Below are 16,672 nucleotides of genomic sequence, written 5' to 3' on the forward strand. Positions count from 1 at the left end.
TATTTTGAACGTGCAGCCACTGGTACACCAGTACTTACCTCTTCAGTTAAATATAAGAAACCCTAAGAACATCGAGACATTAGAAGAGAAAGCTTTACTATATTTTAAATGTATTTTGGATGGTTCAGCTTAATGCATTCATTACCCGTCAATTCCAGAGCTTAATTACACATTTTTACAAAAGCAACATCCTACCTTAACATTAACCAAACACAACATTTTAGAGGTGTTTTTATTTTTTTTATTGTGCAAAACTTAAGCAACAAGTAAGTCCTACTAGTACAATGAGCTGAAAAAGCAAGGGATATTCAAAAGAATATTCACATTCAATGTGCAATTTTTATCCCTACTTCCATCTCTTGATGCGGAATCTAGAATTCCCATCAGTAAGTGCTATCTGAAAATGCCAATATCTCACTTCACCTTTTATTATTTGGAAGACATGCAAAACGTATTTTTCCATCAGGCCTTTACATACAATTAGAACAACTGTTCAAGTTGATAAATACAAATTAGACATCGAAAAGGGTGAAAAAAATACATACCAAAGGAATCCACCTAAATGGTGGCATGACTGATAATTTATAGCATACATTAAATAAATTGTTATTCTGATTTTCCATTTGAACTCAAGAATTTAGCAAATAACATAGAATTTTGTTTAAAAATCTGGCATCTTCTAAAGTGAAAAAGTAATTTAATTCAATAATTTATTTTAATTAAAATCTTTAGCTTGTTAGACATCAAGTGCTAGCAGTCGAGGCAGTACAAAGACTTTGATGTTTACATAGCACCATATAGATATACATCTCCTTCAGAAAGAGAGATTATGTTCAGCTGGGAACATAACGTGAGTATTTCCTGAAGATTTTAGGTATCTTTGCCTTCTTTATCATCAATGTGTGCCACAATTAACGTGAGCAAAACTGCACAGAATTCCACTCAAGCCTGAAGACGGTGCTATCGTTAATTCAATTCGCTGTATACAAAAGTATCAGGAATTCTTCAGTAGTCAATTTAACATTCAAAAGCAAATCAATAGTTCCATGTAAACTCTTGGTTAAAAAACAAACCACCACATAATTTGGCTTTAAAGTGACAAAGTATTTTGCTTAATTTAATTTACTAAGCTGGTAAAGAATTAATATCAAACTACATTTTCAAAGAGATGCGGAGGCTGGATTATCTCCAATTTCAAAATACACAAAATATATAACTATATAAAGAAATCTCCAAAACATACAACTATAATTTGTTACAGTGGTATTGTTTGTTCCAGTAATAATCCTTCCTATAAGGAGGTTGCATGCTAACTACAATACACTAACCTGCTGAGTTGCCAATTAGAAAATATCCCTCTGCACCCACCCCACACCCCACCCCAAATTTACTAGAAAGCAGACTAGAAGTTCTAGCTAAAGGAAAAGGGAATTATGCTCACTATCCAGATGAGCATTCCCTAGCCCTAATCAAAATCTTCTTGCCAACTTCTCTACAACTGTTAGATTTAGGCAAGTAACAAATCTTGCAATGATCATAAAGAGTTAAAAATTGACAGAATAACTAACAAGCTATTTTCTGTACTTTAAATCACTGAAATCTACGTATCAAAATATTTATGGAAGCATGAGCATTGGTGTCATCACTGACTCTTACAAACTGCAGCTTCTGTAAAAGTTGCACACATGGAAAAAGATGCCTTGAGATAAACAGAAGTAAAACCCAGCAGAAGAAAGATTTCCCAATATCGAGCCCTGATTCCTTACAAAGTAACACATTTTTCAGTGATAAAGACTGCTCATTATTTTGGCCCTGTCTCTCTCCCAGAATCAGCTTCATAAGCTGTTATCACTTCAATTAAAAAAAAAAAAAAAAAACCACAACCCTGTTAAAATATTGTATATGGAGTTCTGAATTCCATAAATAAAATATATAAGCAATTTCATATTCTCGCTATGAAACATCAACTAGAAAATATGAATGTTTATGAAGAAACAAAATCACATTTTATGTGTTACGTCTATACTGGTATAGATCCCTGTGTTAATGGAGAATTCAGCATCTTTATAGAGTTCAACACACGAACAAAATTCAATTCCATTTTTGAAGAAAATTCCAGTTTAAAAAGTTGTAAGTAATTTCATGTACGGCAGGCCAACGATCTAAAAACAAACCTCAAAGCTGTACAAAGTTTGCTTCAAAATTCCCCATTCCCCAAAAAGGCACTAAGTGGTTTAAGTGTGCAAATGGCTTCTTAGAAGAAGCAGTGTGCAAACAGAGCCTGTTCCATTAGCTCCGCGTTCTTTAATGATTTCCTAGAAAGTATTGCTATTAAATGTTATCTACGGTATGAGTTTCTGAAGAACAGAAGACAGTCAGTCCACGGAATCACAGATATCTTTCACTCTCTGATTGAAGTCTTCAGGCTGATCAGCGTACACGTAATGGCCTGCGCCAAGGATAGCCTAGAGGACAAAGGTGAACAAACAGGTCAAAAGGACAAGCAAGTAATAAATTAATAAATACTGGGATAGGTGGAGAATATCACCACAAAAACAAAACCACTATTACTTGAAAGGAAAAGTTTCTAAACTGAGACTGATCTATTGCACCCGGTGTGTGTTAATGAAGCTAGCAAAATTTCTGCCAGGAGGTGGTATCCTACATCCTAAAAAAGACTGTAAATATAAGGCAAACTGAAAGTCTGTTTCACCTGTTTAATGAACTGTGCTAAACAAGAAGGAAGGACAAAACCACTACTTTTTCAATTGCGCACCTTTCTGAAAAAAAGATTCAGGTAAAACAAACTGCAAAACAAACTTAGAAGAACATGTCAAACCTCTGATTAACGTTCACCCCTTTCATTCTCTGCTCAAACAATTCTGCAAAGTAGTTCTTTAGTTCTTTAAGTGTTTGCATGACATATAATCATTTCTATTCCCTTATTATGAAAATTATATGGAACAGACTAAAGAAGGTACTAGGATAAATGATTAACAACTCAGAGACTTAAATTGCTAAGGATTTCCTAGCCTTTTGGAAGCAGATTTCAGTCCTCCCAATTAACTATTACTGTGTTAAGCAGGGAAAAGTCAAATCCAAATGATGCAACATATGGGGAAAAAAAAAAAAAAAAGAAAAAAAGAATTCTGGCCTATATCATTCCACTGCAACTATGTATAAAACATTAGGGGCTTAAGTAACCACTCACGTGGTGGTTACTGCATTTCTATAATTCATCATTCTCTGACAGAACTGGTATGAAGCAAGCCATAGCCATCCTGCATGGCACTTGATGAGTGTACTACGTACTTAAGCACTAGGTACGTGAGTATTTTAATCTTACAGTCAATCCAAGGTTAAATTTGTATTTAAATCTATTTTTCCTCTCCCCCCATTTAAACACTTCCTCTTAAGTCTTTAAATTGAAACACGCTGCCTTAATTATAGCTAAATGTCCTTCACTTGGAGTACTGCCTTCAAGTCTGGGGCCCCCAGCACAAGAAGGAGCAAGTCCAGAGGCCATGAGGATGCTCAGAGGGCTGGAGCTCCTCTCCTATGAAGACAGGCTGAGGGAGTTGGGGTTGTTCAGCCTGGAGAAGAGAAGGCTCCGGGGAGACCTTATAGCGGCCTTCCAGTGCCTGAAGGGGGCCTGCAGGAAAGCTGGAGAGGGACTCGTTATCAGGGGGTGTAGGCTATTATGTGCTTCTTAATAGTGATTTTTTGTTGTAATATAACTCCTGGGTTAAGCAGCAGTGTGATACTTTCAGATCTGGATATCTGCATTTATGACATGTATCTGTGCTCTTTAACATGTGTAAACAGTTCAGTAACAATGTTTTCTCCAAGTTCCTGCTCTGATGTCAGCTATATCAAGATTATAAAATCTTATTTCAATGACTTGTCGAAATATACCATCAGCATCACATATACATTTCTGCCCGGTTAGGACGAGACATCAGTAAGAAGGCAGCTGACACACAGGAACATTTTATCACCTCATAGCATTGTAATATTCAGTTATCACATCTGACAGATCTGACAATGCTCGAGTTTACTTTAAAACAAATACAAAATAGATATAATATAAATATAAGAAATAAAATAAAATAAAATAAAATAAAATAAAATAAAATAAAATAAAATAAAATAAAATAAAATAAAATAAAATAAAATAAAAGACAAAACTTCAGGTGCTTACCACTGACCACAAAAATTATGTGTATTAGTACACTACAGAAAAAAAACAACCTGTAAAGCAGAGAAGTGACCTTGTTCAAAGATATGATTCAGTTTCCAGTGCTACAGTAAGTTTCTTTCTTCCTCTGGGAAATATTATTTTTTCTGGGTTTTCTTTGACACGCTAACACTTGTTTTCTGTCTCTCCATTAAAGAAATCAGAAGTTATTACCCTGGTCTTTAAATCAAAGTGCCCTCATTTTCACCGTTGGTAGAAAAAACACGCTGATATGATTTAAACAAATCCACACAACGAACTAAACAGCTGCTTAGAAATTGAACTTACAATTGTCTTCACATATGAATTTGGTCTCAGAGACTGGATAGTGCTGCCAGAATTGCCATCTATACATGAACGTGCTCCGTAGACCACCGTGATAGGAATGTCTTGGTCCATTTGTGGAATCCGTTGCAGCATCGGCCTTTTTGCCCATCCGTAAGGAATAGTCATGTTCTTGAAAGCTGTTTCACCACTTCAAGCCATTCAAAAAGGGTAAGAGTAATTAAATTTCCAATGTATTTGCCTTTTCTCTTCTTTCCCCATACCTACCTAGGAATTGGGAGTATCTGTGCCTTTTGGTAATATAGATAAAAGAATGCATGAGGATGGGATTTTTAACTGTTAAGAAACATAGATTTTCAAGCAGTTTTCAACAGCCTTTTTTTTTTTTTTTTTTTTTTTTAAAAAAGAATAAGATACCAAATTCATTATTTTTTTAAAGAAAATCTTTACAATTTAAACCACGATAACAACTTTAGGATTAAAAATAAGTGTCCCATCTCTCAGAATTAAGACATGGGTAATTTAAAAGAAATAACAAATTAGGATAGCTTCTACATCTACTTTCTGAAATCCATAAAAAGTGCAATGCTATTTTTTGTTCAATTAATACAGTAAATATTATAATAATAAAACAAAACAAAAAACACATGCAGACTGTGGCCATGACCATTGGAGGGAGCAGCAGGCCATCAGTAAACAAAAGGCTGACTTCAAAACACACACTAGGAAACTCACACTCACCTGGGTGACTGTACATTGCAGTGATAGATATATTCAGTCACTGTGTTATCATCAAACATCGATGCATATTTTCGCTTGAAATCTGGTCTTAAACGCTGAACAAGGCTTAGTCCTGTCAAAACAGAAAATTAGAGAAATGTTAGAAGAGACAACTTTATCAGACTGCCTAACACTTTTCATTAAAACCCTCCAAACATGCTCCCATGAAACTCGTGGCTAACTTTGATGACTTCTGAACCAATGCTTTGTTACACCACTTACAAGTCTTAGGAAAACACAATAGCAAACAGGAGCTAAACACAGTAATTCTGAAAGACTTTACGTTGTACCAGAAGAGGGGCAATTTAATCCTTTCTGAATATAGGAAATGTTTGCAGAGGGCCACTGCGAAAACAAAAGAAACAAGCAAAGGAAACCAGTGAAAGGACTAAGCAGATATTTTGCCAAAAATTTAGTCTTGCACGATAGCAACACTTTCCTTCTTGCTCTGGCAGCACTGGGTGTGCCAAAAGCATCCAACCTTTTAGAATCAGAAGGCACTGATGAAAAAGCGGGGCTGTTTTTTTCTTTACATGTAAGTTTGTACTCCTCCTACTTATACAACAGTCTCCTTCTTAAGTTAATTAATCTGGGAATTCTAATTTCACCCTCTTCTAATTGACCAGGTGGATCTTTGGGACAAAAGCCTCATGAACGGGCAATCTTAGTCTGAGAATATTATTCACCTCTGAAGACATTTACATCACCATTTACTACTCAAGTTTATAAACTGCAAATACTGTTGTTAATCGGTGCAATCACGATGATGTCACTTCTGTCACCTGTTGCTGACCAAAGGCCTGGCACTATTTATGCAGACCTTGTTACAGTGAGCTATGCTTTTGTAACCTTGAGATTAGACTATTGCAACATGCCCTTCTGTATGCTTTAAGTCAATTTAGAACACGAATACAGTGAAAGAGAAAACAATTTGCTTATGAAACAGAGATTTAAGTCCCAAAATGATGAAGATTTTGCAAACTTTCTGCAATGTGCTCTGCCACCTATATTTTCTCTATACAGATTTCAGTTGCCAGACTTCTGTCTTTTTCTGAAAATCAACTAACTGGAACCCACTCAAACAAAAAAGATCTCAATTCTGCTTCTCTCCCAGGTTTAGGTATCTGCCTGCAGGTTTGATTAGATATCCATGTGACACCACCGTGGTACCCCAAAGAACCCTGTCCGCATTTAAATGTTGAACTTATACCTTTGAACAAGAGCAAGAGGCCTTCTGTTGAGGATCACACAGTCATGCCTGCCCAGCAGTTCAAGCACAAGTGTATGTAGAAGGAAACCTGGGTTTGGTTCAGTGCCTTCATCAGGTTGGGTCTGATGCCTGCACTGCTTAAACTTACCCTTCTCTAAGAACTACGCCTCACCTGTCAAGAATTGCACAGTAAGTTGATGATGAGAAACGTTTTGAACATCTGGAGTGAGAAACTGATGAAAAATTTTGAAAAGCAGTGCCCTCAACTTCAACCTACAGGCAAGCCTAGTTTGGGGATACCTGGACAAGACAGGGTCTGTTTCCACAGCACATTTCTGACTGCATTTACTTGCTATGGGAGACACAACTTCAGCTTTGAACTCTTCCAGCTGGATTGATTTATGCATACATTTGTTATTGGATAAAATGCATTAAATCAGTGCTTATCACTCAATATGCTTCAAGTTGTTTTGTCAACCAGATTAGAAAGCATTTTACTTAAAAAGAAAATCTGTTTGTACAAAACACTGCTTGTCTGAAAAGCTCATTTTGTCATCCTTCTGAAAACAATCGAATATATTAGCATGTTAAAATACACATTCTATAGGAAGAGAGTTAAGAAACAGATGTGGTTTATACAAAGCCTAGAAATGCCACTAGTTCCTTTCAGACTGAACACTAAAAATGATGGAGAGGTAAACAGAAAGTTATAAATAACTTCTAAGGGGTCTGAAGGATGTATTTTTTCAAGCCTCCCCAACAGATACTCCAGTAATACAAACAGTAATAAACAGATTACCTCTTGTCTTCTAGAAGGAATACGTATGATGAATTTAAGATTTGACCATGAACTTCTCCCCACTCCCCGTTATCAACTAAAACTGCAGTATTGTGGTCATCTCTACCTAGTTCCAGTGTTAGGGTATATAGAATTTATCTCTATCTCAGCAGTGCTTTTGAAGAGATGTAGAAATATGAATGACAGACTGCTGCTGAAATGCAGGACACTGCTGAGGCTCACAAAATTGCTCCAGTAACAGGAAAATGGCCGATGGAAAGAACAGAGTTTCAGTTTCTTTAAGCTCTAGCAAAAGACAAATGTACTTACGAGAGACTGCGTTCTAATGTTAAACAAAATTGGAAATCTTGTTTGTCAATCAAACTGCAATTGGAAGGGAAACTAAACGGACTGTGACCGGAGGCAACCAGACAACCTTTTCACAGCAATGCCTCTTTGTCAGGCTTCACCAGCAGATGTCCACATAATCTGTGTCATCGTAGCTGTAGCCTACAATACGTGCTATAAACTGTCACACTAGTATTTCACACAGAAAGATCTTGCCCTCTTGTCCTCAAGAGTTCATCTTTCCTCAAGCCCTCCCACCTTCTCCTCAAACTATATTCTCTGGGGGTGATGCGGGCTTGCAACAAAGCATGTGTTAATGTGGTACCTGCTCCTTGCTCACACTTAAAGCAAACAGTTTTTAGGAGTAGCTAAAACTCACCAAAGGGTCCTGCTATCCTCAGCCCAGCTAATGGGTTAAATGGACTCAGTATAGCTCCTAGTGCTTTGATCCAGATCGGAATTGGTCTTTCGTGTTCAGCATTGTCAGGCCTCTCTGGAAAACCCCATGGCTCCACTAAGATAAGGTGTTTGACCCTGTTGGCAGAAAAGGTTCAGAGGTTGAGAGTACAGTAACTTTCCTTTGACCGAGCCATAAAATTGCTATCTGAGGATGACGCAATCTGTTTTAGTCACTTCTGTCATAGCGGCCTTATTACGTTTCTGGTCCCTTGATGATTTTGCATTTGAATGCTAATTATAAAAGATGAATTTCAACTAATCATATGTAGGAATACCAGAAGCTTGGAAGCTCACGTCACAAAGAGAAATTCAGCATTCAATAGATACCTACTGTCATACACATCTGAGAAAACAGTGAGCCCTTTTTCTATTTTAAAAAAATGACCAAATCCACATCCTTGGTTTATGAAGGAGCAGTTTAATTTGAGAGAAAAAAAGGGGAATTGCACTTGTTTCATTTAAGTAAACATTTAAAAATCTGTCACTCTTTTCCAAGCCATCTCAGATCTCCATTCTAGGAAGGGATACAATTTATCTGAAAAATGAACTTATCAAAGTGAAACTTGATCTGAGCAAAGCAGATCAAAATTAGCAGATGTTTTCTAAATTTATTGATTTGGGTTGATAAAAGCAATGCCTGAGAGACAACTTATAAAATTATCACTCAAAGGAATCTCAGTACAGAGGGTACAGTAGAAGTCTCCCGAACATGTAACAAATCAATCACTTCATGCTGCACGTCCCCCTCAAGCAAAAAACTTATTTCATCTTGATGGATTGGAATCATCCATTTGTTTAATCCCATAATAACACCCACTCTGACAGGACTGTGCTAGATACTGCTGATACCCGGAAAAGTGACTCAAATAAAGTTTTGCATATTTAAGGTGATTTTGCTTGCAAGCTTCAACACTTTACTTTCTTCTTCATGTCTTCCTTCTCTTTCAAAGCCAGGAGATTAGGTATTTAATACAGCAGAGTTCTTAGTGGCTAAAACGATTTTAGAAGTGATTCTGCAGGCTATTTCTGGACCATAATCGTTTGGGAAACCCAAAATCTGTGCTTGAAATAAGGGGCTGAAAAGGATTAAGCTCACAAAGATGTTTCTTGGCTGTCAGCTCAGCCATGAGCGTATTTGCACACAGCAGCAAACAAGAATGGTAACAGAGGATGGGGCAGAATTTAACTATACAAACCCAGCAGGGGAGATTAGAGGCTAAGGAGTGTAAGCCATGAGGGGCTGTTCGGGACAACTAAATATTCTGTGCATAAAGAGTGCCATTAAACACAGCATACACATAAATAAAAACAGAGCAAGCTTTTTTGTCTTGTAATGTTTCTGAATATTTTCCTTCCTTTTTTGCATTCTTCCTTTTGGTAATCAAATCTAAAGCATAAGCTGAGATAAAAGGAGGCTGGCCATGAAAATCATTCCAAAAGGGATAGTCCAGAAGCTGCAGTATTTGAAAATCATAACGCCACGACCATGCAGGAATACTCTAAATGGGAATCTTTTTGAATTTACAATCTCAGATGTCCCACGTACAAATTTGGTACAACACAGTAAATTAATGGATCATGTAAGCCTGGAGAAACAGATCTACTTTCATAACAATATGGATCCAGAATCCCTTAAGCCTCTAATGAATTGTTAGATAATCTGTTTGGAAGCTGTACTATTTTTATCACTTGATTCAGCACTGTCCTAAGATCCTATCAGTCAGTGTGATAACTTGATGGTGTTATTTTCATTTCAGAGAAACATTGGTAATGTGAGAGCACAAACTAAAACGCCCCCAAATTAACTGACCTCAACTTAAGCAGAGTGAAGCATGAAAACAGAAGAGTCACTTTCAATGTAAAACAGCAGAAAGTAGAAACACAGAACCACTTGTAGATATTTCAGAAGAAAGGGTAAGAAACTTGTAAGTGATCCCTAGAAGCAACAACCTGCAGTCAGCTACAAGTTGCTTTACACCCAAATGGATAAGAGCTTTACATCCCTAAGGCAGAGGACCGTATTCATTCAAATTCGGGATTTAGACACAAGCCTGCTTTCATACCTCACTTCTAGCAGCATGTGCCAGCTGTCAACCAGTTGACAGAGAAAGAGACTAAGCGTTTTAGGAAAAAACAGATGTATGGGTTTATTCCATAATCTCCAAGTGAGAGAGCAAGGTATGCATATGGTATCAATTGATGCTAATATAAAGTAAGCTACTTGTTCTGTATAGTATAGAATCTCCCATATGATGTGGAAATCTGGACTTACATTCACATCTTTTAACAGGGGTCCACTATGACTATTAAGACAAAATTAAGGTCATTTCTTGATACAGAACAACCTCAGCTGGTGGGATCCTCACTCAACAGGGCCTATGTAACTAGGCTACATTGAAAAAGAGACAAATTATTAATTTAGAGTAAAAAATGGATTGGCTGTCAACCATGATGTGGTGCAGAAAATGTTGAGGAGATGTGGTTACAGCACTGCTACAGCTGGATTGTTTTTCAAAGGAGAAATATGAAGTGGCACGGAGATAATTTAAATCAAGCAGCCACTAAAACTCTTTTTACATCATCATGCTTGCACAAGGCTGACTGCTAACATATAGGCATAAACTATTTAGGGAAATTAAATTCAGAAGTTTGCCTGTTAGCCGTAACAATGGGACAGTTGACAGAAATATGCCTATTTTTGTCTTAAAATAATAAGTTTGAACAGAGATGTCTCAAACATTCACGAATAAATATGATCCTTGCTATTTAGCCTTGTAACATGGCAAGGGGTACTGAACAAAAACAGTAAAGAAAAGTACATGGAACAAAACGCGCTTACCGTATCTACTTATTTCTACTCTTCTGAAAACAAACCACACAATTAATACTTGGGGCTTAAAATTCATTATCAAGTTCTTTTAAATCAACACAGTCATTTCCTTAAAGATCATCTATAAAGAGACTGATAAAATAAAAACCTGTGCTAACATCACTAGTCAAAAAAAGATAAGGAGTTTCTTCATTCCTTTATTTTTACATACCTCGATGGGTACTTTAGTGAGTAAGCAGCAGCCAGGAATCCACCTAGGTTGTGTCCAAGTAAAATCATTTTTTCTAACCCCATCTCTTTTCTCCATTGTTCTATGGATTCCACAAACTGATTTTCTGCTTCCCGAGCATCAGCGTCGAAGTGGGGTCTACTGCTACGTCCAAATCCCAAGAGGTCGAAGGCATGAACGGTCCTGTTTTCACAGAGCTCTTCAAAATTGAGAGCCCACATTCCAACACCTCCTCCAAAACCATGGAGGAGGACAAGTGGAGTTTTACGTGTGAGGTCTGGAGAGAATGTCAGCGTCCATATTTTATTTCCATTGGCTATATACACATACCGCTTATTGTATGTGCTTGTAATGCCTGAAAAAAGAGTGGGAAAAAATGATATTGCTAGACTGATAAAATATAAAGGACATTTTATAGAAACTACTGTTTGGAATAGGACTTCCATTTCAAAGCTGAGCCTACAGGCAAATATCATAAATAAGGGAACAATGAAAACAGTTCTAAACCTGGTTATTTCATCAATGTAGAAGCTGTATTAAAAAAAATTCCTGATTATGGAAATTGATAGAAAAATTTGTTAAATCTATAAATCTTATTAAAAACAGACTTACATTTTAGCATTTTGTCCTCAGCCTCTTTAAGGTGTAGCAGCGATGTGGGACACCAAGCAGGAAGCCAGCTGAACAGCCATCCTAACCTGCAACAGCAATACAGAATATAAAGTTCCTGAGCAAGACGATCCCATTCTGCAGCATTTGATGTTTTGAAGGAGTTCCTTCTGCTGATCTTAAAAGACCCCATGTATACCACACGTCCTGCAGGACAGGAGTGAGCAGTAGGAAGAAATCCACCTTCCCCTGTCTTTTATGAGGTGGTGTAAGGCTCAGGGGTGTTGTTCAAACAGCACGCTGTCCCTCCGCTGCCTGTCCCTTATCAGGGTGTACCGATGTATCTCCGTCAGAGCAGGCTTCTTCTGGGAACCCGGAGACATGAGTCCTCACCGCGACCCGAGAAGCTTGGCAGGAAATAAAACACAATCGTGGGGGTGTCCAGGCCCCTCTCAGGTTCCCCTGGAAGCCTGCCTGCACATACACCACCCTGCATGAACCCTCTGCTTCCAGAAAAGCAACAAGCCTCGTGCCTGCCAGCCTAACCCGAACTAAGATGCACACACCAAATACATTCAAAAAGTGGAAAATAAGCAGGTTTATTCGAGCAAAGCAAAGCACCAGGGACTTCATTACAGGCTTAGAAACAAAGTCACAGCAGAAAATCTAACGGCAACCTCAAGCCCCCCTAGCAGAAGCTACTTTTCAGCTGTCACTTGCTATCTTTATAGTACCCTCTTGACCATGAGAGCAGGGGAATGACTCAGCTAGCAGCACAGCCTCAGGGACATCAAAGGACACAGCAATTAGGTGCAGCTCTTCCTAGGTGCTATTTTTCCCCCTTTTTCAACAAGGAATACCCTTCTCCCTCCCTTGCCTGTTTTTGAAGCAGCTCAGACTTACTTGCTGTGCAAAGGTTGCTACTGTAGGACCTCAAACCACTCCTCGTGGAGAAGAGCATGAAGACACCAAACTCACGATCAATTTTCTTTCTTTAAAGCTTTTTTTTCCTACCCTGAATTCCTTTCCAATTCATTACAGTATTTTCAGGATTGAATGCTGCAAGCATCAGTCGGACAAAAATTGATCTTAAAAGATTACTAGCGTCCAATTTTTCGGAGCTTGCACAACCCATCAAAAACAAATTTATGATTTTTCCTTCCAAGTTCTTTATCCAAAGGACATTCTCCCCACCCTTCTCAGGGGCTGAGCTATCCCAGCTGCACAGCTATTTACGTTTATGATACAACACAGCAGGGTGTTTGGGAAGGCACAATGCAATCGCAAGCTGTGCTGCATTTAGGGAACATCAGAAAAAAAAGAAATCAAACATAACCTACTTGGTCAAGAAAGGATTCATCATCCAATCACCCATGGCCACTGTTACTCAACGTTATTTACTTTCCTGAGAAACACACGGATGTCTGGCTGGTCTGTAAATAACCTTCCTAAACCCCCGAACGTGGGAAGCACGCTGATGGTGTGTGGACTGAGAGCTGGGCAGCTGAATGCTGTACGCTTGCCCAGATGCCTCCTGCAATCCGAGACCTGAAGAAACTCAGCATCCTCCAGGAACGGTATTCAACTGATTGGCTTCCACATTAAAATAGATATCCTAAAGGGTTAGAAAAGGTATCTTTGAGGTTAAAGCGGGAACCTGCCAAAAGCAACATCACCAGCAAATAACTGTTGAATCTGGGTTTAACAATATCAACGTGTCTGATGTTATGAATTACTCTGGTGGATTACTAAACAATAGTTATGCCACCACCCTTTTAAGCCAAACTTTCTGCTAGTTAGGTGCTGAAATACCCATTTGTATTCATAATTCTTAAGTCAGAAGCATAAAATCCAGTCTCTGTTTTCCTCAAGCTAAAACTGTATGAAATATTTGTTCTTAGGGAAACCACTGATTTAGCAAAGGAATTGTATGTCTGTAACATGTCAACATGAAGACAGTGCAGAGATATGACCACAATGAAATAAAAATGAAATCTACAGCTCACAACCTCTGAATTTAATTTCCCAGTACTAGGGAGCCACCTGAATACCCAAGAAAAATATTTAGAGAATTGTATCAGAATCAGGAAATTTTGGCCTAAGTGTTCACTCTTTCCTTTTGCTAATTATCAGTACTGTTTATAAATACAGAAAGGTTCATTCAGAAGAGACATCACACACATGTGAACCTTGACAAATAAAGTCAGCAAGCTGAAATGCTTAGAATAAAAATCGTGTATGTGTTTCAGTCATTCTGTACTTGCTGAACTAAAAGAGCAAATGAAGATGACTTTCCGTCAAAAAAGCGATTAAGAATTTAGGAAAATATTTAATCATTTATATTCAAGACTTAATCCTTTGTTTTCCCCCCTCCTTCCAACAAATTGCCTGATGTTCTCCACATGCAGAGAACAATGAACTACTTAATTTATTTAATCATATCCCTGCTATAGGCAGCCTGTAGCCTTCCAGAGGTATCATTTATTCTGTACATCTGTGCTAAATGTGTCCTCTAAATGCACACAAGAATGTCAATTGCTTACATGACCTATCATTTTTATTACTGTGATATTAAGTTAAAATAGCTATGTAGCATCAAAAAAGAAGCAATGGCTCTTTCAAGACCATTTGTTCACCAGCAATGTAGATAAGACATGAAAGAAAACTAAGGATTTCAGCTGGAGTTTCACGTTGTTTCCTCACATCTGTTTGGGGGCAGTTGAGCTTTCACAGCCACCTGAACAAGCCTGGAGCACTGGAGCCAGGAAAAATTGGGGGTCAGGAATGGGGTTGATGCCCTGCTAGGGGCTCAATTAACACACGAGTCTGTAAGATGTAACTGACCTCCAGACTTCTTGTACGTATTTGAGGCAGGAGGCCAGAAGGGATGGGGAAGTCCCAGAGACAAGTGTTACATGGCCTTAGCCAAGGTGACCGGCATGAGGCTAAATTAGCGAGACCATCGGTAGTTTATGCTGACAAATATGGTAACAAATACTGAAAATAGCAGCCCCTGGGGGAAATACACACAGATCTTTGATGCCTTGTAGAAGCTGGAGCCACAATCACTCTGCACAGGGGCCAGGCCCCAACTGGTAGTCCTGCTTCTCCGGGTCCATGTGGTGCTGGTCTAAACCAGACTGGGAGGGCTGGAGCTTTGTGTGTGATGTGTGTTTGTGTTGTAGAACAGAAAAATTATAATTTCAGTCACTATCCACTTGCCGTATCTATCCTGCTTACTAAATACATTTCAGATTGTACCTCACTGGGGAGCATGGTGCTGTGTTGCAGCCGTCTCACCCAATTCCCCCATGACAGTCTGCTGTTGGCTTATTTTAATAACAGACAGCCCCAATCACATCCTTATTTGCTATGCAATCAAAAGCAAACAACGGGAAACCATAGCATGAAGTTTAATTAACGAGAAACCCTGCTCAATCAAGCACAACCTTCCTACTTTTAGTGGCAGGCCTGGGTGTCTGTGAACCACTCAGAACAGAAGATTGTTGTGAAGTTACATAAGAGGAAAGAGATCTCTCAAACTAATCTAATTTTTCACTGTTAGGCAACTTGTGGATGTATAGCAGTCCTGCTTTGCCTCACATGGTGTGATGCTAATTGTCTATGCTATAAGTTGACTGATTTCCATGTATTTTGCCAGACTATTTTTTACCAAGCAGATGCTGAGTTAAAGATCTGAAGTAGGCAGCCCTTATCGTGCCACTCCGGTCACCAGACAAGTCAGTGAAGGCCTTCCTCTGGAGATACACACGGATGTTATGGGACATGATGGTCTCAGGGAAGGCCTTCCCAAACACAGCAAGTCATGGCAGGCTCCCAAATATACCACCCTCATGGGAGAAGTTAGATGGAAGCTCCTAACCTACAAGTAGCACACCTGGTGAATTTTGTTGGCATGGAGAGGCACAACCTCCAATACCCAAAGTCAGAAAATGAGACTTAATTTTACAGCTCTTAGCTCCTCCTTCATGTAGGAAATTCTTAAAGCTGAGGGGTGTTTATTTGAAATTGTTCTATACAAGTCTTGGTTGTATTTCTGCTTCCTTGCTCATGAACTGATCACTCTTGATAGTCTGAAAGGGCTTAAGACTTCAAGAGTTCCCAGCTACATAAAAACAATAATAAAAAAGAATTAAAAAAAAACAATTGAGAGGTAATAACTGTACTTCTGCTGTTCCTTCTACTAAGCCTTACAAGCCATGATGGGGAATGTTACTACATTTTCCCAGCTCCAACTCAATATATTATATGACAATGTTCATATTGCACTTTTTGAAAAGAGATGAAAAAGCCTATTCACCCAAACAAGGTAAATCTAACTTGAGAAAATTGTAAAAATCTTATTCCACTCAATGAAGACATATACTGTAGACAAATTTTAGACTTACCTGTCAACTGCAGTGCGCTTGACTGAGTGAATCTCATATGTAAGCATGCTCAAAGTGAAAGTATTAGGATTTAGAGGGTACTGGATGTCAGAGCTAAGGAGGCAATTTTTCATTTATAATACATACTCTGCGTGTACAAGCATAGGAAAGGAAACAGATATTAAAAATAAGTAATGATTACTGTCTGCAGAAATCTAAGGGGTAAAAAATTATTGAATATTGTGTAAAGGGTAATACTTCTTTTTCTTAGCTGCTCAAACATTAATTTGAAACAAGTATTTGCTGTCACAGCTCAACTTAAATTGCCCGAGGGTAACTTTCAAAAGAACTGAGCATCAAGTAGAGGCAGAGGCACAGCGAATGCGACCCACCCATCCACCTCCACGAACTAGGTCAAATCAGATGAAGAATGTGGCAAATAGGTTAACTCAGATAACTATCATTCTGACAGCTAGATTAAACCTATTTAGCTCGGTGAGAGTCGATTATGTGCAAGAC

General features: G+C 38.3%; 1 protein-coding gene across 2 annotated transcripts in view; it reads right to left on the reverse strand.

Moving 5' to 3' along the window:
* Positions 1 to 218: 218 nt before the first annotated feature.
* Positions 219 to 16,672, reverse strand: part of ABHD5 (abhydrolase domain containing 5, lysophosphatidic acid acyltransferase) — a 28,458-nt gene continuing 12,004 nt past the window's right edge. Inside the window, exons 1-7 of one of the 2 annotated variants that reach the window (XM_084510792.1) lie at positions 13,106 to 13,298; positions 11,769 to 11,854; positions 11,139 to 11,511; positions 8,018 to 8,172; positions 5,264 to 5,375; positions 4,526 to 4,712; positions 219 to 2,465 (exon numbers count right to left, since the gene is read on the reverse strand). In XM_084510792.1, coding sequence (XP_084366918.1) covers positions 2,376 to 2,465; positions 4,526 to 4,712; positions 5,264 to 5,375; positions 8,018 to 8,172; positions 11,139 to 11,511; positions 11,769 to 11,854; positions 13,106 to 13,140 — 1,038 coding nt within the window. In that variant the 5' untranslated portion in view covers positions 13,141 to 13,298 and the 3' untranslated portion in view covers positions 219 to 2,375. Of the gene's footprint in view, positions 2,466 to 4,525; positions 4,713 to 5,263; positions 5,376 to 8,017; positions 8,173 to 11,138; positions 11,512 to 11,768; positions 11,855 to 13,105; positions 13,299 to 16,672 lie in introns of those variants that run through there. The other variant, XM_084510791.1, reaches the window with a different exon arrangement.

This window comes from Aythya ferina (genome assembly GCF_964211825.1).
Source record: "Aythya ferina genome assembly, chromosome: 2".
Taxonomy (NCBI): domain Eukaryota; kingdom Metazoa; phylum Chordata; class Aves; order Anseriformes; family Anatidae; genus Aythya; species Aythya ferina.